We start from the raw sequence: 25952 nt of genomic DNA on the forward strand, positions 1-25952 counted from the left end.
AAAAGATCCAAATTTATACATTTATCATCAGGCATATCGCAAATGAGACATAAAAATTACTCAAATAATACCCCATTAACTGTCTTTCTACTGCTACTGACTATTTTATTGTTGATTTTACTATTTGTTGTAAAGTGTGACACCTTGATGAGGTGATGAGTCTGCTGGGGCAGCAGCATCAGAGCCAGCGACACTAAGAAACTGAATAAGCTGATCAGGAAAGCTGGCTCTGTGCTGGGGGCTCCTCTGGAACCTTTAGAGCAGGTGGTGGAGAGGAGGATGCTGCACAAACTGCTGAGCATCATGGAGAACAGCTCACATCCTCTCCACAGCACACTTGTCAAACAGCGGAGCAGCTTTCGTCAGACACTTCTCCAGCTCCGCTGTGACAAGGAACGGTTCAGGAAGTCATTTGTGCCAACAGCCATCAGCCTGTACAATGACTCCCTGACAGAGAGTCAGTGTCCACGCTGATGGTTTAACAATGTGTAACTAAGTCAATTTACATTCAAGTCCTACAGTGTGTTTAGTTGTTATTACTGTCTATTCTCTGTGTTATTCTTGTACTGTGTCTCGTGTATTGTTGTGTAGATTATGTTACTCAATGTTCAAATGTTTTTTGTGTGTAATGGCTGCTGCAACACCAAAATTTCCCCTTGGGGATCAATAAAGTATCTATCTATCTATCTATCTATCTATCTATCTATCTATCTATCTATCTATCTGAGAGCAGGTCAAAAGCCTTACGACTGACTGTACATCCTTTTCCCTCTGTACTGTCACCTAGAGGATTTAGAATGTATAATTCTGTTAGGTCTTCACTTCAGTGTGTAAAATGTCTGGAGATTATGAATTATGAATTTGTACTGATTTAATTTTAAATTTAGATAAATATTTAGATAAAATCTTATTTAATTTTACATTTAGTCATTTAAAACATACTTTTATCCAAAGCGAATTAAAAAGGAGGGGCAAAATATATAAGCCAAGGAGAGGAACATAAAAGTGCTCTAAGAAGAACTGTTCCCATTTAATGAGGGATTTTATTTTTTTTTACATAAATGCAGATAAAGTTGCAGAATAGTTCTGTCTTCAGCAGGTTTGTGAAAATTGGGAGTGAGGCTGCTGAGCGTGTAGAAGTCAGTAGGACGTTCCACCATCGTGGAACCACTGAGCTGAACGGTTTTGCCCGTGATCTTTTGAGGTGAGGGGACCACAAGACTTTGTTTCTTGGCAGAGCGCTGGTGAGGGAGTTGATGGTAAACCGGGGATTGTAGACCCAGATCAGTAAGTTCAGGTAGGCAGGTGCTGTTGATTTTATCACTTTGCTTTGAATCTTTCGCTTGCAGCTACAGGAAGCCAGTGGTGCAACATGTGTCGTTTTTGACTGATGAAGCGAGACGTGCTGCTGCATATTGGAACACCTGGAGGGGTTTGATAGTGCATGCTGTTAACCCCATCAGTAAGACTTAGCAGTGGTCCAGACGAGATATGACCAGAGCCTGCACAATAAGTTGTTTTGCTTTGTCTGATAGGATCTGGTGGTTAACCACATAAAAGGCAGCAGATAGGTAAAGTAAGATTAGGACAAAGGACTGAGCTGCAACTTTTACAGCTCATTCCAAGACCTTCAGGAGCACCATGTCTGTGGAGTGACCACTCTTGAAGCCAGACTGGTTGATATCAAGGAGGTCGTTCCTAGAAAGGAAGTCATTCAGTTGATGGAAGACTTGGCCAAGAATGAAAGAAGAGACACAGTTCTGTAATCTTCCGCAAGAAAGGAGTCGAGATTCGATTTCTTGAGGAGTGAGGTAACCTGGGTCTGCTTAAATGAGTTGGGAAAGGTGCCTGCTGTGAGGGATGTGTTAATAACTTGTGTAATGGCTGTTTGTGCCTCTTCCTTCATGAAAGGAAGGCTCTACTGCTGCTACTTATTATGAATATTATTTGCACACATTGTCTATTTGCCCATATTGTTTTTTTTACTCAATTTATTATTGTTTATTACTGTTGCTACTATTATGCGTGTTTATTAATTCTCCTTGACGTGAGCCACTAAGAGACATTTTGTTATGAGTATGCATAATGACAATAAAGAATTCTTATGTCTTGGTGTGGATCTAGAGAACAGGTAGTAGGATAGTTTGACACGAGGGGGGTGAATGCATTGTCTTCGGTCAGTTGTGGCAAACGAGGCGAGTGATGTGCTGTTAAGTGAAGTTGGTAGGATGTCTCTGTTCGAAGGAGAGAACCGGGAACTGATGGTGAAGAAGGTGGCAAAGTCGTCAGTACTGGGAGAGTTGGATGGGGCGGGTGGAGGGGGTAGAGGAGGACTTAATTAAATGAATGTTGTATTCAGGTGATCACAACGAGATGTTGAAGAATAAGTTAACAAAATGTCACCTCAACACTGTGCATCTCAAACTGTAAAAAAAAAAAGCCTTCATGCTTATGTTCATTGTTATAAGTGATAAAATATCAGGTTAGGAAAGAAAAACTAAATGAGGGCACAGGGTGGCATTATTCTGCGTACCTACCTTTGGCAATTTGAAATGTAATCGAGATTTCAGTTTCCACTTTAATGTGGTTTTTAATGTGGTTTGTCTAAATGAAACAGTGAAACTGACATATTTTGCTTTAACAAATATAAAAGAAAATACAAGTTCCACAGAAATGTGTATTTTGAACAGTATTTCAACTTTCTCTGTTCAGATTTGACAAACTAAGGTAATTATAATGTTTCTGGGCTAGTCTTTGCCTATTAAAGTCTAGTATAGCAGCTTTGCTTTTCTCACACCCTACACACGTTTTCCTAACAACAAGTGATGCAGGCAAGAAACAACTGAGTGAACTCCCATAACTTTTCCACTGACTGTCGAATCGGAAGCCAGCTTCAGTGTCGCCGGGCTGATTTCTTTTTTAGACCCGCCCTGCAGCGCTCGCATGTAAACAAGTTTGTCCATCAGTCAGCTGTAACCGTTACAATGAATGAGAAACTTTATCTAGTCGGATGCATATTGTTTTGTGCAAAGGCGATTTTATGCAGCAGAGGATAATGTTTTTCTAGAGGGATTCTCTGTCACCTCTCCCTCTCTCTCCCTCTGGCTCTCTCTCTCTCTCTCTCTCAGGGGGTGTGTTCAAGATAGTGCATGTTCATCTGTCGGGTGGTTTAGTGGCGAGACACTTGTGAAACACCTGACGGTTCACAACAGCGCATCAGTCTTCTACGAAGGTAAGAGCAACATAATCTTCTTCTTTTACACTTGAGACTGTGAATTAAAAGTGCTTGATGAAGAAGTCTCTCGATTGGACTGTAAAGAGGTTTTGAATGATTCACGCGTTTCACAAACTACGTTTTATATTAAAGCAGTTTGTAAACTGTTTTTTTTTTTTGTAAGATACTCAAAATGTTTTTTTTATTATCCGGGATTTTTAGACAAAATGCGTTTTTATCTTTTTTCATTTTTTTATTGATGCACATCTCAATCGAAACTGCATGTTTCGTTTCGCTGCAAATAAAGTCAAAAAAAAAAAAAAAAAAAAAAAAAAAAAAAGCAGGAACCACTCCCAAAAGGAAGTATTATACTTCATGAGGTTTATAAAACAGTGCATTTACTGTTTTTATCTTAGTGCCACTGAGTATAAAAACAAAAAGCAGCCAAATAAACTAGATTGTTCAGCCACAACCCAGATGTTACTGTCTGCATGTGAACATGTCTAAATATGCTTTTCATAAGTTCCTCTATTTAATTATATGCTCAAGTGGACGGGGGGGACTTCACTTTACACACTTCTCACTTTCTTCTCAATGATCCCCTGTGTGCTTCCCTTTTTGTATAGATGCAGTGGTGGGTTGTGATCTGTTGGGCCCTTGTGACCCTGGTCGGTGCTGATGAGTGTCCAGATGGAGGGACATGTGAGCGAGGTCAAACCTGCTGCAACAACCCGGCCAATGGCTATGAATGCTGCCCGTTTGATCAGGTAGGGATGGTTGTAGCACGTTCTGCATTCATTTCTGCTCTTTGAAACAAGTTTCGCTGAAGCATTATAGAGTTTGCACGAGCTACATTTCCCATTTTTTTGTTGTTGCCTTAAATGTTGATCATTTAAAATCCTGATTTTCATTCTGGATTTTGCCCCAGAAAAGCTTCAAGTGACCAAATAAACACTAAAATATCATATACACTCATTACACTCATATACTCTGCATCACATATTTTTTTTCTATTTGACACGTTTAAAGCCACAGACATATACAATTTGAAGGGTACGATATGATAGAGCTTCAGCTTCAGTGGAACACGTTGTCCCTTTGTTCATCGTATAGTTAAACGTACCAACTAGATAACCACTCTCTTATACTTGGAAAATAATTGAGATTGTACAGTGGTGCTATTCATCCCCTGTGGTTTTTACTACTTTATGAGTAAGATAAAAGCTCATAACTCATTTTGCCTATGTGAAAGCTATTTGAAAAAATTTTGGTAGTCAAAGTGTTTCTACTACTGCTGTCCCCATAGGCTGAGTGCTGTGAGGATCACATGCACTGCTGTCCTGCCGGCATGATTTGCGACGTAGCCCAAGCCAGTTGTGTGAACGCCACTGAGTGCATCCCATGGGTGGAAAGAGTTTCTGCTGGTAAACCCAGACAGACCAAAGTAAGAACAAGCTTAACTGCGTCTGTCATTTATTCACTGGCACTGTTTACAGTTTCCTGGTTTTCCGCGCGGACTTGTCATGAAACGTGATTTGATCTTCACCAAAGTCACAAACATCAACAAACCTGATAAAACACAAACAGTCCTATCTCTCCAGTCTTTCAGGATGATCAAGACGTACATGGGGGAAGAAAATGACAACATCTGTCCTGATCAGTCACGATGCCCACCTGAGTTTTCCTGTCTGAGAACCTTGACAAGGTTTGGCTGCTGTCCTCTAGCCCAGGTAATCAAACATTGTCCAACATTGCATGGATTTTTTCAATTATCCTTTTTTTTTGTAATAATGATACTGATAATGAATAATAATAATAATATTATTATAATAATATATATATATATATATATATATATATATATTTATGGATGGAGTTGATGGGTAAACAACTGATGCAATAATACTGGTGGTATTCTGTTTGCACATTGTATGTTAGGCAATACAAATTTAGTTTTTCAAAAGTTCAGTCACTTCCTTTATCTTTTGGTTACGCTAAGCTCCACTGAAGATGTTCAGTTATTTTTGGAAGTGAGGTCCGCCATTGTGAAAAACTTGATATAGAAGCTGTAGCTGTGTTTGCAGTAAACAAGCCTTTTTTTTTTTTTTTTTTTACAATAAGCATGTGCTTGTTAGTGCAGCGCTGCATGCTGGCTGACTTCAGTCAACTAATTACTACACTATTACTACATTGGCAGCCTTATTATCTATAGAACTTCCAAAAGGCACTCACTTTGTTTGCTTTGTTTTGTTATGTGAATTGTTCCTGACCTCTGACAGGGGGTCCCCTGCTCTGACGGGAAACACTGCTGTCCTGAGGGTCATCAGTGCAGCGTAGACAGCCGCTCCTGCATTAAAACAGGTGAAACTCCTCCACTTACTGCCACAGCATCACCAGACACACTGAAGGGCTGTCTAGCTTATTTTGAAATAAGCTGTTTTTCAAACTTCACTTTCATCATAGAAACTCCCATCTTTGAAACTTAAAGTCTACAAACCAAAAACCAAAGGTGCAGTTATTGTAGTTGTCGTACACACAGTATTGTAATAGTGAAGCAGTGACTCAGAGCACTACAGTCCCTACAAATAAAGAAGTAGATGACATTAGTCAGGTTCTCAAATCTCTGCTCCGGCTTCCTGATTGTGAACGAACTGATCTTATTGTAATTTTACTAACTGTCCAGATTTCTGTGCATGAAGATGTAGCTTTTATCTACAAAACCTTTCTAATGCATTGTGTATGTATATCTCAGTGCCTTTTAGCACATTAAATGTCCCGGTTTTGAAAGGTGCTTTACAAATACATTACAAAAGCTTGACCTACTCCAAGAAAGACTAGACAGTGATTAGAGGGCAGAACAGTCCTGGCTTTCTGATTAGGTTGGGAAACAAACCAGTTGCGTTGCTCCTTCATTGTTTAGGCATAGTAATCAAGAATGTTTGAAGGGTGTACTAGTTTCGTAAGAGATAATTTTCCTAAATACAATACCAAGTAACTACTAGTAGGACTGGCAAAACTACATAAGTCATGAAACATAATCGCTTGATTAATGAGCGAGCTGTGGCACGACGATGAAACTGCCAGCCAAGCTATGCCAACATAGAGCATTTAGTGTTATTTAGTATTCTTTGGAGAGGGTTACAATTAAAAGCAGCTTTAAAGTATATTAGGTTAGTTAAAGTGGCCACATAATGTTTAATTTAGGGTTTACACTTTATTCTTGAACTAGATTAGTTATTAAAGTACAAATACATGTTATAAATCCTCTTTATGCAACAGCTCCTCTGAACGTTAGACTAAGACTTGTTTGAGCTCCTGTCTCTTTAAACTCTCCCATCCCACTCTGTGAAGTGCTGGGATCAGAAAAAAACATGTACTAAACTTATATGTAGCATCACGAAACAACAACAGGTTGGTGCAGGAGAATGGTGTTGCAACAGCAGATTTAGACCCAGTGTGGGGCCTAATGATCTCCAAACATCATGAATTACAGGGCTTCCACAGGAATGCTCATCCATTGCGTTGGCCCATTCAACTGTGTTTTGACAACTCGTTATGCCATTGCAGAGCTTGTGACTGCGGTTAGATGCAGCGACGGAGTGTCCGAGTGTCCAGATGGAACCACGTGCTGTGAAACCCCAGAAGGCAAGTGGGGATGCTGCCCCATGCCAAAGGTACACAGCTGATCTTTACAGTATCAACGTATTCAAGGTTGAAATGCTGGCGTTACTCTTTAGCATGAATGAGATTATGAATGTATAAAAAGTCAAATGATGGATTTGACTGCCTCAATATCCGGGTATCACAAGTTTATGGTTACATATCCGTAGGCAGTGTGCTGCGAGGATAAAATACACTGCTGCCCTGAAGGGAGCACCTGTGATGTTGAACACTCCAAATGTATTTCCCTGTCCACCAAAAAAGAGATGCCTATGTGGGCTAAACTCCCTGCCAGGATAAGAGCGGATTGGGAGAACAAGAAAGGTCAGATTATTTCTTCTTTTCTTTTTTTTCTACTTTTTGTTCTTCTGAAAAAGCCCCAAAAGTAATTTCCTCATTCTCATTAATCGGCATCTAAATCTCTGAGTGTTTATCTGCCCTGATCTGTGTATGATTCACTTCTAAAGGTGAGCAAATTACTTCAGAGGCAGTTGACAATGGTGAACCTGAAAAAGTCCCGAAAGTCAACACAGTGAATGCAGTTCCTCCTCCGGTGAAGGAAGCGCCTCTCACTAAGGCAGCAGGAGGTGAGATTCTGACCATGCAGTAATTTACCTTAAAACTAAGGGAACAACCATTAGGTTGAGCATCTTTTGAGTTACTGTCTCATTGAAAAGTGTGTTGAACTGAAGTTAACCTGATTTAAATATCTCTACTAGTCAAGTGAGGTTAATATCACGCAAGACGAATAAACGCATAAATAAAAAGAATTTTCTTTGCAGGATGTTAAAGGGTTAACGCCTGTTTTCACCACCAAACCATTCACATGACAGATGTTTTGATTTGGTGTAGCATGGCTGCATTCCAGTTCATTCAGGTATGCCAGTGAGTGCATGACTTACTGGCACAGCAAAATGTTGTGTTAAGATAGAAAATTTCCTGTTCTGGGAGAAACTCTACTGTGGGAAACTTTTACTGTATTTGGGCTAAGTGTGCCACACTACTGCACCCTATTAGATACACACTATACTTGTTAAGGGAATAATTTACCTTTACTGTTATTTACATGTAAAAACGTATTAGTCTCAGATTCTAATAAGGATAAAAATAAACAAATGGACATTTGGACGTGCCAGATTTATTGAAATTCCCTGCCAGGCATACCTGATATAGTGCTGACGAAAAGGGGACACAGGCGAGGTAACCAAGACCCTGACCTTCGACAAGTGGATTATTGTGGCTAAAACAGAGGTCAGAGGTCGTAATCACGAGGGAATAAAGTTAGGATTTTTTTTTCTCTTGGTTCTGTTCAATTTGTTATTATTAGTTATACATGTCCTGCCCCAAAGTTTATGCATTTCAAAAGTTTAATTCAGCTATGCTTTTTGTCAGAATGAAGGCAAATTTCACATATGTAGGAAACAAGCACTGATTGATGTTTTTCTTCAATATCACTAATTTTCCAGGCAATAAAGTCCCCTGCAATGACACAGCAGCCTGTGAAGATGGCACCACGTGCTGTAAAACCAAAGACGGAGGCTGGGCCTGCTGTCCTCTACCAGAGGTACAGAGTTGTCTGCTATTTTCTTTCAAAGCCTTTATTTACTGTATGAAATTTAAATTTAAAGGTACTAACAGTTCACGAGTGATTGTGTCTCTCTCCATTGGAATGATTTCCAGGCTGTGTGTTGTAAAGACTTCATACACTGCTGTCCGAAAAATACCAAATGCAACCTCGCTGCACAGACCTGTGACAACGACACAAGTTCTGTACGGTGGGTAGAGAAGGTACCGGCAATCACTAAGCAAGGTGTGCAGGCCAGAGACGTTCAGTGTGACTCTGCTACTGCTTGTCCTGATGGCACCACGTGCTGTAAAACTAAAGAGGGAGGCTGGGCCTGCTGTCCTCTACCTGAGGTATAATGTTGTCTGCCATTTTCTTCCAAAGCTTTTAATAAGTGTATAAATCTCTAAAGTGTGAACTGAGTGTTGATTATACATCTCTCCATTGGAATGATTTCCAGGCTGTTTGTTGTGAAGACTTCATACACTGCTGTCCAAAAAATACCAAATGCAACCTCGCTGCACAGACTTGCGACAACAAAACGATGTCTGTACGATGGGTAGAGAAGGTACCTGCAATCACTAAGCAAGGTGTGCAGGCCAGAGACGTTCAGTGTGACTCTGCTACTGCTTGTCCTGATGGCACCACATGCTGTAAAACTAAAGAGGGAGGCTGGGCCTGCTGTCCTCTACCTGAGGTACAGTGTTGTCTGCCATTTTCTTTCAAAGCTTTTAATAAGTGTATAAAACTCTAAAGTGTGAACTAAGTGTTAATTTAAAGGTACTAACAGTTCACGGTTGATTGTGTCTCTCTCCATTGGAATGATTTCCAGGCTGTGTGTTGTGAAGACTTCATACACTGCTGTCCGAAAAATACCAAATGCAACCTCGCTGCACAGACTTGCGACAACAAAACGATGTCTGTACGATGGGTAGAGAAGGTACCTGCAATCACTAAGCAAGGTGTGCAGGCCAGAGACGTTCAATGTGACTCTGCTACTGCTTGTCCTGATGGCACCACGTGCTGTAAAACCAAAGAGGGAGGCTGGGCCTGCTGTCCTCTACCTGAGGTACAGTGTTGTCTGCCATTTTCTTCCAAAGCTTTTAATAAGTGTATAAATCTCTAAAGTGTGAACTGAGTGTTGATTATACATCTCTCCATTGGAATAATTTCCAGGCTGTTTGTTGTGATGACTTCATCCACTGCTGTCCAAAAAATACCAAATGCAACCTCGCTGCACAGACTTGCGACAACAAAACGATGTCTGTACGATGGGTAGAGAAGGTACCTGCAATCACTAAGCAAGGTGTGCAGGCCAGAGACGTTCAGTGTGACTCTGCTACTGCTTGTCCTGATGGCACCACATGCTGTAAAACTAAAGAGGGAGGCTGGGCCTGCTGTCCTCTACCTGAGGTACAGTGTTGTCTGCCATTTTCTTCCAAAGCTTTTAATAAGTGTATAAATCTCTAAAGTGTGAACTGAGTGTTGATTATACATCTCTCCATTGGAATAATTTCCAGGCTGTTTGTTGTGATGACTTCATCCACTGCTGTCCAAAAAATACCAAATGCAACCTCGCTGCACAGACTTGCGACAACAAAACGATGTCTGTACGATGGGTAGAGAAGGTACCTGCAATCACTAAGCAAGGTGTGCAGGCCAGAGACGTTCAATGTGACTCTGCTACTGCTTGTCCTGATGGCACCACGTGCTGTAAAACCAAAGAGGGAGGCTGGGCCTGCTGTCCTCTACCTGAGGTATAATGTTGTCTGCCATTTTCTTCCAAAGCTTTTAATAAGTGTATAAATCTCTAAAGTGTGAACTGAGTGTTCATTATACATCTCTCCATTGGAATGATTTCCAGGCTGTTTGTTGTGAAGACTTCATACACTGCTGTCCAAAAAATACCAAATGCAACCTCGCTGCACAGACTTGCGACAACAAAACGATGTCTGTACGGTGGGTAGAGAAGGTACCTGCAATCACTAAGCAAGGTGTGCAGGCCAGAAACGTTACATGCGACTCCACGTCCAGTTGTCCAGATGACACCACGTGCTGCAAGAACAAAACAGGAGGCTGGGCCTGCTGTCCTCTACCAGAGGTAAACACACACAGCAACTTCCACGTGCTGATAAGGCAAAGGCCAGTTTTTAGAGTGCAGTCCTCTGTGACGCTGGCTATCACATGTGACATTTTGGGAACTACAAAAACTTGTTAAGAGTTTGATGAGAACCTTTGTAGCATGCTCATGTCTGGACTACATACACAGATTTTATATACACTACAGTGTTAATCTGTATTGTATGTTACAAAACCGTCCCTTTAAGTAATTGGTATAACATTGTTTTGTAACGAAAAATTACTTGCACTGTTTTTTCTGTGTATAAATTTGAAAAATCCTGCTTCCTGTCTTAGATCTAAGGTACGCTAGCTCTATATGCCAGCCTAAGTTGACCAGCTTCAGATAGTAGCTTTAAATTTGCAGCACAAAACATAGACAGGTGTTTATATGCAGTACAGCTTAGGATACACACGAGTTTGGTTTCAAGCATGACTTCTTTGTCCTAATCCAAATCATGATTGCAACTCTGCTTGAAGTTTGGGACTGAAAGTGTCATTTTGTATAAAAGGCGGTGTGTTGTGACGACCATGAACACTGCTGCCCTACTGGCAACACCTGTGATCTGACCACCCTCACCTGCCAGAGCACCTCGGGCTCAACACCTGTAAGACTAAAGAAGCCTGCCTTTACTACCTTGGCAACCACTACAGCAGCACCTACTACTCAAACTCGGGAAACAAGCACCATGTCAACAGAGGAGGAGCCAAAAGAGCCTGAAGAGGATGAGGTGATGGAAGCACAGGAGATAGATGATGATGAGGAGTGGGAGAACGAGAACGAGAAGGAGAATAAAAATGTGCAGGGCAGGGTGTTGTGTGATGGTCACACCAGCTGCCCCCAGTACACCACCTGCTGTTTCATGGCCTCTGCTCGGAAGTGGGGCTGTTGCCCACTACCAGAGGTGAGCATCTTCACAATCACAATCAGGCCGACATAAACACTGTACATTTATTAGTGTGCGTCACCTATACTGTAATAAATAGTGCAAATAGCAGTCGTGCAGTAGATTGTAATTGTAATTGTAATTATGACCTGATGAAAGAGGAACTAGAAAACAAGATTCATGATGTGAAACAAGAACTTCATCTCTCACTTCTCCCAAAGGCGGTATGCTGCGCTGATGGGAACCACTGCTGTCCCAGTCACTACAGGTGCGACGAGCGCAAGACGTCCTGCCTCAAAGGAGAAGTAGTGATCCCGTGGTACACCAAGCTTCCAGCCACCACCAGCGTCGAGGCTCATCCCAGCTCTGAGCAGTGCGACGATCTGAATCGATGTCCCAAAGACACCACCTGCTGCAAGCTCTCCACGGGCGAGTGGGGCTGCTGCCCAATGAAAAATGTGAGCTGTGTTTTTGTGTGTCTGTGTGTGTGTGTGTGAGACTGTGTGTAGAATAAAGGGTGTCCACTCTAACCTTCTGCATGCTCTCTTCAGGGTGTATGCTGCCAAGACCACGAGCACTGCTGCCCACAGGGCTACTCCTGTAACATGGCCTCTAAGATGTGTCAACAGCTGCAGCTGAAGATTTTGCCGCTGACACCGGTGTTTCTTCTTGAGCATCAATCCCCACCCAGTATAAACTACAAGGACATCCCCTGTGATGAGAAGACCAGCTGCAAAGATGGACAAACCTGCTGCAGGATGTCTGCCACTACATGGGGCTGCTGTCCAATTCCTAATGTATGATTTACAGTTATAAGACCAACATTTACAGCAATAGTTCAGCATTTTCGGAAAAAAATACTCTTATTTGCTATTTTCCCTTGTTTTAACTTAGACTTAACTTAAGAGTGTATAACAGTGAGACTGGCACCAAACTAATTAGTCAAATAAGATGTAACATATTTCTTTTTGAGTTTTATAAGTCCTGGAATAAGGACTGACTTATATATAAACATATGTCAGGTTAGCCGTTTCATCCTTTTGACAGTCTTTGTGCTAAACTAAGCTAACTGGCTGCAGCTTTGCCTATAATGTATAAATATGACAAATATTATATGGTAAATAGTGTATTTCCTGAAATATTGAACTATTATACAACAGTTTATTATTAAATTATATTAACTTAGGAAATACTTTCAGTTTAGGTTTTATATATAGCGGTACAGGTAGTTAATACAAGAACCACATTTACCTGACAACTGCTCTTTTATGTATTTCCATTTTATAATATGTAATAGTTCTTTGCACTTGTATTTTCATATTGAGATTGTACACACAAAACATTTACATATCCAACAGACAGGTATGCTTTAACAATAGTAGTAGTATTTCCATTTTCACTTATGATACTTTACCCCACTACATTTCATAAGAAATATTTCACCTTTTACTTTACCTTACTGGTTACTTTTTGGAGTAATATATTACTTTTTAAGCATCAGCTTTAAAGATATGGTACATTACTTTAGATAAGAGTAGGTGAGACTGATCACCACTGTTGAAAATCAGCTCAACACACATGTTAACACATCACTAATAATGGTCTAGAAATAAAACATACACATACACAGCCACAACGTTAACGCCATCTGCTGGTGTGAATGTTACTATTATTATTGTGGTAATTGTTCTCTGTTTTTGCAAAAGCAATTCTTTATTAGCAATATAGAAATTTTATAAGAACTTAACCATTAGTTCACAGTCCTCCCTCTTTTCTACTCTGCAGGCGGTGTGCTGCAGCGACATGAAGCACTGCTGTCCCGCTGGATACACCTGTACAGACACCGGCGATTGCTCAAAGGACATCAGGCTTCACTGGTTTGACTGGCATGTGTTCCTCGCTAACAAAAAGAGAGCTCTAATTGTGTGAAATCATCATCCCTACACTGTCATTTAATTCTGAATTCAATGCACAAATGCAAGACAATGTAAAGGGATTTTCAGATAATTTTTGAATGATTTGTTCTAATTGTAGGTGACTGTGGTGAACCGTGAAAGGGTCATTGTGTTATTTTATTGCACTTCAGGGGTTAAGAAGTTATGTGATCTTGGAATTGCAAGTTTCTATCTACATCTAGATTGTGTCCAACATGTAATAACTCACTGGCTATGAACATGTGGATAACTCATTTTAAAAACTAGATGGATCCTTGTTATTCCAAGCACACAGTTTGCTACTTGAAAGTCAATTCATCGTTAAAGGAAGTAACCAAAACACTCTACAAGCAATGTTCACTGTCCCTCAGCTATTCTGTTACTATCGTTCTGTTGTGCTTAGACTGCCTTTTGTTACAAAGCGCACTCCTATCTCTCTAATCAGTCACAATTTGGGGCATAAGCAAATGTACTACCTTTTAAGATCATCTAACACATTCAATCTGCTCAATCTGTGATTTCACCTCACGATGAAGGAACAGTTCATTTTAGTTCAGTCTGATATTTTCACACATTCATAAATGTGCAGTACTTTATCTGAGTGTTTAGATCATTTTGTGGCATCTGTAATGAGTGATTAATGTGTAGGAATTAATGATTATAGATAGAAATCAAGTGTTTTAATTTTTGTGTTTTCATGTTTGTGTATCGCATCTTTTAAAAATTTGAGATTTGACACCTCCTGTAAGGGAAACATGGAGCTTGGTTCTTCCTCTTGAAGAGTCAGAAAGTAAAAAAGTAAACTAATAAACAGGATATAGTGTTACAGCTTGTCAAATCATTCTTTGAAGAGCTATAGTGATGATGAATTAAAATTGCCCCAGTTTAACATTTATCTTTGTTTTCCTCCCACTACCTTTTTAAAAATAAAATTTAAAGTTTATTGTTCTGTATGAACGAACATATGTTTAGGTCACAAAAGGTAAGCTATAAAGGATACCAGGGGCCCCAAAAGCCCCTAGTCTGAGCTATTAGAGGGTCCCTTTGTCAAAACGGTTTAAGTTTGTAATAAGATCTATCCTTGCTATTAGATACACAGTATAATAGCATCCCTCACTAGAATGGTCCAACACTTATTATTTGTAGGTCTGTGAAATAAGTGTAGACATGTAAATTACATGAACCAGAATGTCGTACAGTCTAAATTATTAATTAATTAAAGCTATAATCAAGCATCATTTAATCCCTGAAGTCCTGGCTGGATCCTGAATGTCTGGGAAAACCCTGAAGGCACCACGTATTTCTTATTTGGGATGATCGGCCCCTTTGAGAGCAGTGTGAAGTTATGACAGAGTCAACATGACACATCCGGTTAAACCATTCAAAACAAAAGCTTAAATAGCGGACTGGCGTAAGTCACAACACCAAGGCCTGGAGCACCAGTATCAACATTAATGTTGTTTTTGTTAGTGCAGAGGAATATTTTCATTTAAGTTTTTTTATATATGTCAAAATGTTGCATAAATGCGTTATCATTAGTTAACTATCTAACTCACTGCACATACAGTACATAGAGACGAATTTCTGCATTAAGAAGAATATTCATGTGGCGGCATCTGAAATACCATGCAATCGAAATAAAACAGAAATATTAAGAAATTAAATTGATGAAGCTAGGCATATACAAATATGTACTGTATAAATGTGTATAATTAGAACATAATAATAATAAAAACATCACTATAACGTACAGTACTACCTTGCAAAGATATTGCAAGTATGCCCATTTTTGTGTGAAAAATATTGAAGATTCAAGATTTAAAAAAAAAAAGAAGAAGAAATATGACGCAACTCCTACGTGACGTGTCGCTACATAAATTAATAAATAAATATAGGTAGGCTATATGTATAACTTGGCCAGGTGCCCCTTGGAAAAGAGATCGCTAACATCAGCGAGATCTATCTGATTAAACAAATGATAAATAATTAAAAATAACAAATTAAAAAATATGTATTTTTTGGTATATGGCTTTTATTTTGAAGTGTTTCTTCTTCCGGTAATTTCCTCGTTAACTTGACGTGTCTCCTTCGTGCTTATGACGTATGAATCCTTCTTCCCAAGATGGCGATGCACCTGTTTCTCCTGCGGTGATTGCTGTTGTTGTCTGCGCTAAACACGGAAATAAACCGGCTGGAAGAGCTTCTCTATAAACTGGCGGCGTCGTGAAACAGCTGGGGGGAACTCTGTCGTCCAGCATGTCCACAGAGGAGCTGTCAGCCTCGGACAGCGAGGCTGTCTTCGCCGGCGCAGGAGAGCGATGGGCACCGGTGGGCGCTGTGGCGAATCCCGAGGATGAGAGCCGTGACGCCGGCCAGCCGAGGCTCAGAGGCTCGTCCTCCTCCACCGAGGAGGAAATGGCTGCCAGGATGAAGAAGCTGGAAGAGGAGCAGGAGTTGCTGAACTCCTCGCTGCTCGCCCTCACCTCCCACTTTGCTCAGGTGCAGTTCCGACTGAAGCAGATAGTTCACGCCCAGACGGAGGAGAAGGAGAGGATGCTGGCCGACCTGGAGGAGTTCGCCTTCAGGGGCTGCCCGCATGTAGTGGGCTGCAGATCTCAGGATGCCAAACAGCTGGAAAACTCGGTAAGGCCGTCACAAAATATGACTACTCTGTGGCTGCATGTCAGATCTTTGACACTACACAACATCAACATTGATTCATAGTTGTTATGCAAAGTTCAATTATCCTTATTATGAGAAATTACAAGATGACACGTCTCCCACCTCTGCTGTGTGGGGCCCCCAGACTAAAAAAAAACAACACGGTGGTTTTTCTTTTTGGTCCTTTTGCATCACTTTGTGCTCAGTTTGTCTTTTAGCATACTTAAATAGCCTAATATAATATCTAGTCACTTAATACTAAGACTAATCGGATAACAAATCTGTGTGTCCAAAAGATTAACTTTTAGACACACAGACTGACGCTCTGCATTGACTCAAGTGTGCACAAATGAATTGCAAGAATATAAACATAGTCTCATACACTCATGCACATTGAATCTACGTGGTGTTCAACCAGTGGCTGTGAGACTGCTGATTAAAAGGGATCAAACTGTGACTGTTGCGTCACACCTGAGGCTGCTGCACCCACCTCGCTTTTGTTCCCAGAGATCTCTTATCTCTGGTGGAAAATGTTGCGTTCTGCCACAAGCGTGTGACTCACACTGCTGCAAGCTCAATGAAAATGCCTCTGGCTTGTTTAATGTAGGCTTTTGTGTACACAGTGATGTTGAAGCAACCTGCTTTGTTCCTGTCATTGTTTACTCCCTGCCTCTGTACATTTAGTCTTTTTAGTAAAGCTGTAGCCTCATGTAGTCACTACTTGCATGTGATATGTCATTATGTATCTCAGCTAAAGTTTTATTTTTCCCTTGTTGCATGCTTTACTCAGCGGGATCTGGTGAGTATGATTCCCGGTGTCCCTGTTTTTATGTAAAAGATGCACCTGACCGTATGTTCAAAAATACATCTGACCGCATTGATCTACACACTGTGCATTGTTATTGTGGTCACTCAAAAAATTTTCTTAAATGTGTGTCTTTCTGATGTCAGACTGAGAGGGAAAAGAGGGAGCGTCTGGAGGCTCAGAGGGAAAAACAGAAGGATCTCATTTTCCAGCTGAAGACACAGCTGGATGATCTGGAGCGTTTCGCCTATCAGGAGGGCAGCTACGACTCGCTGCCGCAGTCTGTCGTCATGGAGAGACAGAAGGTGGGAGTGTGGACATGTAAAATACGATGCTTTTCATTAGAACTGGAGTCATTTCTGTCGCATCTTCATGTGTCAAATGAGTTCTCTGTTTTCTGATGAATCAGTAGTTACTTTATTTTCTTTGGTATCTGAGATAAAGTAATGATCACAGGATCCCTAGTGAGAGGCGCACACAGATGTATTCTACAAGGTTGTGTGAAATAAGTAACCCCAGATACCTCTTTAACACTAACCCTGTGCACATAATGTGCTGTTTACCTGTTTGACATCAAGTGTAACAAGATAAACATCAGTTCTCGAAATGCTACAGGCCTCACTGTGTTGTTTTAAAGCTGTGTTTCTCTTTCCTTTTGTCTCTCTAATAAAAAAACTTCCCTAATAAGTTAGTTTGTAATTGCAAAGCTGTTTTGCATAAAGCATTTATCATCATTAGTTTTTTGTGAACAGTGATTCAGAGAAGAATGTGGACAGACCGTTAGAGATGGTGTGGTAATGACAGTGAAGAGCCAGCTGTCTTTTATCTAACTTTCAGGTTATCATTGACGAGTTGATTAAAAAGCTGGATGTGAACCTGAACGAGGACATCGGAAACTTGTCGCCCGAGGAGCTAAGGCAGAGGGTCGATGCTGCAATTGCTCAGATAGTGAACCCAGCCAGAGTCAAAGAACAGCTGGTGGACCAGCTCAAAACCCAGATCAGAGACCTGGAGATGTTCATTAACTTCATCCAGGGTGTGCATGCGTATATTCATCTATCTTGTATCAGTATAAGCTTGTTTGTTTGCCTCTCTGATTGGTTATTTTAAATGTGTTTTATGTGTAATCTTTGCCTTTCCTTCCATAAGATGAGGTGGGGAATCCTCTCTTGTCAGATGGCAGCCCACAGCCACAAGCAGCAGGGACCAATGGCAGAACTCCAAGGGCGAAAACCAAAGGTCTGTTAATACATTTCAAATCAGTAATGGTAATAGTAATAGTAATAAAAGTAGTTTATGTACAACAAGATGCCTTCAGATGGCTTATAAGTTCATTCATTTTATAGCCACATGTCAGGCTATATTTCTTTATTTACCATTTCTCAGTGACACTGTGTTTTGCAAATTAAAGTGTTGTTTGATTTGCACTGAGACATTTTTCTTTCTGCACAGCCAGAACCTGTGGCTTCCACATTCCTACTGTACATATAAAACAAAAAGTCTTGACATAGGTGCTTACACTAAAAATAAGCAAAAAGCACAGTGATTATTAATAATGACTGTATCTTTGATGTGATAAGTAAGAGAGACAGAGTCAGTCACTTAGAATCTGTGCAATTCTCTTATGAACGTAATATTGGATAAAAAATATGTCGGAGAAGAGTTCTGAACTTTTCAACCTCACCCCAAAAAAACATGTATCTTGATGATTGTCCTTCTGTCACTGCAGTGGATCCGGAACAGGCCCAGAAGATGCGAGAGACCGGCCTGCAGCTGATCCAAAAAGCCCTGGCTGTGCTGCAGATCTTCGCTGCAAGCCAATTTGGCTGCGCAGCCGGCCATGTACCGCAGAGCATGTGGCCCCAGGAGACGGTCAATCAGGACTATGGGCCCCTGCTGCAGCAGCTGGAGGCAGCTGTAGAGAAGGTCAGAGTGCTGGGCTCACGCAGACAGCCCTCTCTTGAACATGTTGTTAACTACACAAGTAACTCAACGCTAGGCCCCCGAGATGAGCTGACAATGTCTGTGAGGAAGGAGCTGGCGATTGCTCTTAAAGACTTGTTGGCCCATGGGCTCTTCTTGCCCTCCCAGACCATGAGCCTGGTGCTGGCACCAATCTCCTGCCTGCTGCCTTTCAGACCAACCACTAAGTCCATGCACCCATGGGAACTATTTGTTAAATACTACCACTCCAAAAATGGGAAAGCCTTTGTGGAATCACCAGCCCGCCAGCTTTCACAGTCCTTCAGTTTGCCTGTAGGGGGCGGACCGGTGACCATCACCCCTAAACAGTCTCTTCTGTGGGCCATTCACACTGTGCTGAAGGAACATGGACGCTACAAGCGAGGACCAGACACAGAGTTCAAAGCACTTGTGTGCATGGCTCTGAACGAGCAGCGGCTGGTGTCATGGCTCAACCTGCTGTGTAAGTCGGGGACTCTAGTACATCCACACTACCAGTCCTGGAGCTACATGGCCCAGACCGGCTTTGAAGGAGCCCTGCGTATCCTAGGCCGCCTCAGCCACCTCAAATTCAACCTCCCAATGGACCTGGCTGTTCGGCAGCTGAAGAACATCAAGGACGCTTTCTGAGGGGGCAGAAACTCCATGAAAAGTGGAGCCACACCAGTCTTAGAAATCAAGTATTTTAGAAATTACTGGACCAAAAACATGACTTTGAATTATAGTGCAAGCATGTGATATCAACAGTACATGCATGGATGGTTATGTTATGTGTGAGCTTCAGACATAAGCAACCATAGTCTGCATACCCCACTATGTCTAAGATGCCAAAATGTCAAGAAGACAATGCTACTTTTACTGTAAACATGCCTTATAGTGGAAATTAAGATTACCTCGTTTTTAGAAAAGCCTTTCTGACCTTTGCTCACTCATCATACAGTATCATTCCTGTGTCCATTACAGTGCCCTGACCTATGCAGCAAATGGATTCGTACAGTAATCAGTATTGTAATGTGGTTTCCATTTAAAGAATGCGGCGAGAAAGTTAATGAGCAGAAAAACGTTTTGATACTGTGGCTTTTACACAGTAACTATGAGCATGGTCAATGTACTGGTGCTGGTACTGCTCCATTCCTCTGTGATAGAGTGAATTGTTTAGGTGGTAAATCACATGTAGCAAACTGGTGGATTGTAAAGCTAAACAACCGCACTCAGGATAACTTGAAAGGCAGGTGGAGTTAAAATTAAACATTAACTGACAGTGATATTGTGCAAGAAGAATTTATTTCTTAATGGAGTGGCTTACACCCTATATTAAACCTGATTTTAGGGTTATTGAAGTTTTCCTTTATTTTATAGGTTGTTTTTGATTTAAGCTTATCTTCCCAAGACAGCTGAGTTGCAAGTATGATATCCTTAAATACTGAATGTACAAACCATATATGCTATTAAGTAGTTTATTTCTACTGTATGTTTCCCTACTGTTTGTTGGATTGAGTGCTGATCGCTATATTTTTATTTCCTGAGATCAACGGCTGATCCCATATTAGTGCACAAGCTGTTTACCTAGCACCTAGAGGCACATTATATCTTGTTTATTTTATGTTAAAGGTAGTTTAGTGTTCCTTTTTGGCTTATGTCGAGTACATGTAGTATGCTGTATTTTGCTTTTTTGTTTCCCATTCTTTTGTGTGTTATTGTGTGTGACGCTGTGATTTGTGTTAAGAGACATTTATTTATTTATCAGATAGCATGGTTTATGTCAGCACTGAAGTAGACAGTACATATCAGAAAACTAAAGTAGCTACTGTAGTCTGTTCAGTAAGGAACAACAGATGAATAAATTGTGCTGTTTATGTTCTTTATATTTCATCACTTTAATCAGAAGTAATATATTGTAAGTTTAGGCTTGTGTTCACTTTTGTATTTTTATGTTTAATGCATATCTACAGCTGTAAACAAATGAAACATAATAAATGAACTGCTGTGCTGCTTATGAACCTTCAGCATATAGATATATATTGTACATCCTTGATAAAGAATGAAATAAAAAAAAAAAATGAGAACTGAACTTTTGCTTTCTATTCAACAAAAATTACAAACTGTATATTCATTCAGGTCTACATCCCCTCCCGTCCACTGCGCTCGACCAGTGAACGACGTCTGGTGGGACCAGCACCACACAGTCGACACCAAGGAAAACCCTTCAGCTCAGTTATCCTACGATGGTGGAATGAGCTGCCTAACTCTGCACGCTCAGCCATCTCACTTGCAATATTTAAAGAACTGCTGAAAACAGAACTCTTCCGCATCTTCCTTTGCACTTAAAAAAAACAAACAAAAAAAACACTTTTCTGCTCTTTTGTACTCGCATCTCTTGAAACAGAAACACTTTTTTGATAGCACTTTGCTGTTTTTTCTCCTTGATTTTGTTTGCTTGCCTTGTTCCTCACTTGTAAAGCATCTGCTAAATGTAAGTGTAAATGTATAGTTAACTTAACAGATCTTTAAATGACTCCTAAAACATTACTTATAGAGACACCTATTTATTTATATAATTAATAAGCATATATATATATATATATATATATATATATATATATATATATATATATATATATATATATATATATATATATATAGGAAGATTAAATAACAAATAGTTGTAGTTTTCTTGTTTTGACATATTCGGGAATAATGTTAGTTTCTACAATTATTTCAGAATTATTGCAGAAAGTAATCATGACCATCTTTCTGCAGAATGCAGATTGATTATGTTGTCATAGTCCTTTAAAATAGTTTGGTACTGTTTGTCTCCACAAATGTCACCATTGTCAGAACATCTTAGAATCACGATACACTAGATATTCAAGATTCAAGATTCAAAAAACCTTATTTATCCCAGAGGGAAACTGATTAAAATAGTGGAAAATGTATCATGTAGATTTACTTACCTGATCTAATTTAACCCAGTACTGTGCATACTGTACTGTTTTAAATACTTTGCATATTGTACTTTTCTCCATTCAGCTTATTTGACTGTTTTAATGGATTTCAATTAAAATGTTTACTTTTATTAGCTTGACGAGTATTTAGTGCGATAGTGAGGGACCCTGATTCTTCCAGTACCACAAAACTCGTCATTTCTATTTGTTTATTTTTTTTATTAATCTGTTTAAAAATGAAATTGCTCAAAGATCATCCTAGAACTCAAACTCAAAAATAATTTAAAAAGATCGATCGAGTTAATTCACCAAAAGAAAATTACACCCGGAAGTGACGCATGGTGTTTGGGGGGGTCAAAGTTCACAGAAACCTACGGTACTTCCTTTCCTGTTAGCGGTGGCCGTAGAACAGCATCAGTGAGTGAAATTTCCCTTCGAACAATCTTCAACCATCGCTCCAAATCTGAGCATATTTGTAGATTTTTTCATAATATACGTACTACAATCATTTGTGTATCTAAGATGTATCCGTTATGTTGTGAATTTTTAAATGACAGGGGCAGAAAATTAGTAATTATTGCAGCGCTTCTCCTCCATAGCGCTTATTTCAACATGGCAGCTTCCTTAATGAAGGCACAAAGTCTACAACTGAACCTCTATTAAAGGAGCTTATCACATATGTAAGCGTGTAAAGCGCTTTTGTCTTGTCTAAATGTAAAGTGGACCCTTTCTGGCAGTCCTTATCGTGGTCTGTGTGACCATTAACAAAATAATTTAATAGTAGAAATGACTCGGAACTGAAGGCTAATGCTAACTTAGCCGGACAGAAGCGTTAACGTAGAGACAAACTCGGGGAGAAAGGCTCCACAATTTTCTTTAATTTCGTTTGAATCTGTAACTCAGTGTGGTTCATATCGATAGCTTAGCTGCACAAGTGTTAATTCTTTTGATGACAAAGGGCGTAACTGAGTTTTGTTTGTGGCAGAAATGGGCAAGTTCATGAAGCCTGGGAAGGTGGTGATGGTCCTAGCTGGACGCTACGCCGGACGTAAAGCTGTTATCGTCAAGGTAAAACCTGGATGTTACCTGTTAACAGGCAAACTAATGAGTCTGTGGTAAAACAAACCCCGATGTACAGTCCGAGGCGACGTTTTGTTGTTGAAGTGAAAACAGTTAAGAGCGTGCTAACATTGATACTTTTAATTTGACCTCAAAACGTTTTTAATAAGCAATATAACATTTGGATAATCTGAATATCACTGTTGTACCTTTGTTTCCAGTATATAGTGTCAAATCTTGCTCATACATGCATCATGAATAATTTTTTAATGCTTAGGCATGATGTTATGTATATTAAGGTTCACATGTTCAGTTTTTTTTCTTCTTTCACCTCATCCAGTTCCTCACTCGTAAGTCGCTTTGGATAAAAGTGTCTGCTAAATGTAAATCTAACTCCACTGTAGTAACTTGTTTTTTTCTTTTTTTTTTTTTGCAGAATATTGATGATGGCACAACTGACCGTCCTTACAGCCACGCTCTGGTCGCAGGCATTGACCGCTATCCCCGTAAAGTGACCACAACCATGGGCAAGAAGAAGATTGCCAAGAGGTCCAAGATCAAGGCCTTTGTCAAGGTGTTCAACTACAACCACCTCATGCCCACCAGGTCAGTGTCCAGTGCTGCTACTAATTTCCTGTGACTAGATAGTCACTGGACATTCTTTAAACATTTATATTTAAGCTACAAGTCAGTGTCTGCTCTCACACTAGTCGATCAGTTAGAAAAGCAGACGGATCTGCAGCTTACACTGAGTGTTTTACTTGCATATGTGTCTGAAAACTGTCCTGTGATTGTGGGTGGGGTTCAGCCTCTCCATACAGAGCAGAACAAGGGGAGCCCAAATGAGACTTCACAAGTTTACAGTTGCACATTGTTTCACTTGCCATTTTCTATTCACAAACAAAAAGCCAATAAAACATGTTAGAAAAACACTTAACACTAAGAATAATGTAATGTCAGCTCTGCCTGCAGTCCCTTACCCACAATTGTGTTAGTGTTGTTATTGTGCAGTGGGCTTGTTGGCTAATTGCTGTGAATGTGCTAAAGTGAAAATTGACTGTCTAGAACTGTATAGTGCCTGTTCAACTTCATTTGCCATGCAGCTTAAAACTGAGCATATTCTAGTGAATTGTCTGACCTCAGCCCCTCATGGCCCCATTTGTAGTTAATAAACTTCATTTTATCAGATTCAAAAAGAGAAAAGAAATCAACATATTGGCCATCATCCCTGGGCCATTGAAAAAATGCATCAGTTGACGAGTAGTTGAGCAACATGTAGGAAAATTACCAAATGTCTTTATCATATATACATGCATATATAAATAAAACTTGAATAATTTAGGTTTTCAGAAAAGAAAAAACATCCAATCAGAATTTAAAGGATGAGGATGGCAAAAATCTTGAACGACATAGTTCAAATTTGCTCCCACTCTGATTCAGACCTCTCACCACTACCATTGCAGAGGCAGCTGAGGCTGTTTTATTTAAAAACCCACAATTTCCAAACAGACTTAAAACTATTACAGTAACATAAAGATTGTTATACAGTACATTGTGTCCATAGGGTTTGAAACTAATAGCCACCATGTTTTCTGCTACGTTCATTCTTTTCTGGGTATTTGTGGCCATTTTAGTTGTCTTTTTTTTTTTTTTTTTTTAATTATTATTATTATTGCAAGTTAAAATTAGTGTTAGCTTAAAAACACACATGGATTGTTCCAAATCCACGCTGCATATATCTGTTGTGCATCTGCTGCAAATATGTACATATAAGTATCCACTATAATTATATACTACAGCAGTTAACTTGAAGCTTAGGCAAAAGTTAAAAGTACCTGTAGCTACATAGATCAAATAGTACATGCTGATTAAACTTTACAGAGACACAACTTCACACAAACATCTACATAAAATAAATACAATTCAGCTGTGAGCAGCTTGTTTATTGGGAGAATAGTCTAACAGCACAGTCGGCTGTATGTTGCGTTCAGCTATTGAAACACTACATACAGCGTGAAGCCATTGCATTCTACGGAGAAGTACAAATCAGTGATTTAATAAAATAATTCTGAGACCATCACTTGTTTGTGCTCACTGTTTGCGCTTGGATGTAAATTGAATTGAGCCTTACTGTAGGACTCTTTGGGTTTCTAAAGTGAAATTGCTCAGTTACGGAGTTAGGGTTACAGACTGCTGGCGGTGAATAAATAAAGCAGTCCTGCTCAATGATCCTTTTGTAGGATGTAACTCAACTCTTTAAACAGATTTTCACTGTTGAGCTCTTTTCCCCTCAGATACTCTGTGGATATCCCTCTGGACAAAACAGTTGTCAACAAGGATGTCTTCAGGGATCCTGCTCTCAAACGTAAAGCCAGGCGGGAGGCCAAGGTCAAGTTTGAGGAGAGGTGAGTGTCCTGTCGATTAAGAATACTTACTACTTTACTTCTAGAGAAATGTATGAGTGGGTTTTTAAGGCCAAAGCTTCTATAGTTTGATGTTACCCCAAAATTGTGCTTCATCTTGTTTTCTGAAAATATGCTAAATTATTATTTTTTGTTTCCAGGTACAAGACGGGCAAGAACAAGTGGTTCTTCCAGAAGCTCAGATTCTAAATTCACTTGGTTTCTCAAATAAATGTTTAAAATGGATTTTGACTGTTGACTCCTTTTTTTTGACATGTTTGTCTTGAACAAAATACATTTTCACTGAAAATAACCAAATGTTTTGTAGTGATAACTTCGTTTTTTGGGATGTATTTATAAAATAAGTTTGTGATGCAGGCTTAAAGTAGAACTCTAATATAATAAAGTTTATACATTTACTGATCTTTTCCATACATATACTTATTATATACTGTAATAATACTGTATCTGGGTGGGACAGATTACAATTTAAGTATATTAGATATTAAGGTCATATGCTTCTCGGCAAAGCTCACTTTAAACCTAATGAGAGCAGGGTTATAGCAAATAGATAGAAGAAAAGGATGTATAAACAATGGCATAAGATTTCTGTGTAGTATACAAACGTGCCTTGTTACCGTTGCATGTACTGTTGATCATATGACAAATTGTAGCAAGTTAATTCAGGTACTTTCCTAAAGTACAATTTTGTAGTACCACTGGCTTACTAATTACTTGTAC

The 25952-nt window shown here is 39.8% G+C and overlaps 3 protein-coding genes across 7 annotated transcripts; all 3 read left to right on the forward strand.

Moving 5' to 3' along the window:
• The first annotated feature begins 2960 nt into the window (after positions 1–2960).
• On the forward strand, positions 2961–14208 carry grna (granulin a). Of its 5 annotated transcripts, XM_026350555.1 has the most exons (19): positions 2966–3232; positions 3841–3981; positions 4521–4658; positions 4816–4944; positions 5494–5575; positions 6782–6888; positions 7045–7198; positions 7342–7461; positions 8341–8438; positions 8555–8791; positions 8899–9135; positions 9271–9507; positions 9615–9851; positions 9959–10195; positions 10303–10539; positions 11069–11461; positions 11665–11901; positions 11995–12240; positions 13229–14208. In XM_026350555.1, exons 2-19 carry the CDS (start codon positions 3841–3843, stop codon positions 13370–13372), a joined length of 3411 nt encoding a protein of 1136 aa, XP_026206340.1. In that variant the 5' UTR covers positions 2966–3232; the 3' UTR covers positions 13373–14208. The 5 variants fall into 5 exon arrangements, with proteins under 5 accessions (XP_026206372.1, XP_026206363.1, XP_026206356.1 ...); XM_026350571.1 differs by lacking the exon at positions 9271–9507 and having other exon boundaries at positions 2963–3232; XM_026350563.1 differs by lacking the exon at positions 9959–10195 and having other exon boundaries at positions 2964–3232.
• Positions 14209–15423: 1215 nt separating this feature from the next.
• rundc1 (RUN domain containing 1) lies at positions 15424–20863 on the forward strand. Its single transcript, XM_026361159.1, has 5 exons — positions 15424–16020; positions 16990–17148; positions 17681–17879; positions 17993–18082; positions 18573–20863. The coding sequence occupies exons 1-5, from the start codon at positions 15634–15636 to the stop codon at positions 19433–19435; spliced, it is 1698 nt and encodes a 565-aa protein (XP_026216944.1). The 5' UTR covers positions 15424–15633; the 3' UTR covers positions 19436–20863.
• A 1225-nt stretch (positions 20864–22088) lies between these two features.
• On the forward strand, positions 22089–25457 carry rpl27 (ribosomal protein L27). Its single transcript, XM_026362728.1, has 5 exons — positions 22089–22167; positions 22736–22818; positions 23246–23415; positions 25104–25214; positions 25373–25457. The coding sequence occupies exons 2-5, from the start codon at positions 22738–22740 to the stop codon at positions 25419–25421; spliced, it is 411 nt and encodes a 136-aa protein (XP_026218513.1). The 5' UTR covers positions 22089–22167; positions 22736–22737; the 3' UTR covers positions 25422–25457.
• Positions 25458–25952: the final 495 nt, after the last annotated feature.

Source organism: Anabas testudineus, chromosome 8 (assembly GCF_900324465.2).
Source record: "Anabas testudineus chromosome 8, fAnaTes1.2, whole genome shotgun sequence".
Taxonomy (NCBI): domain Eukaryota; kingdom Metazoa; phylum Chordata; class Actinopteri; order Anabantiformes; family Anabantidae; genus Anabas; species Anabas testudineus.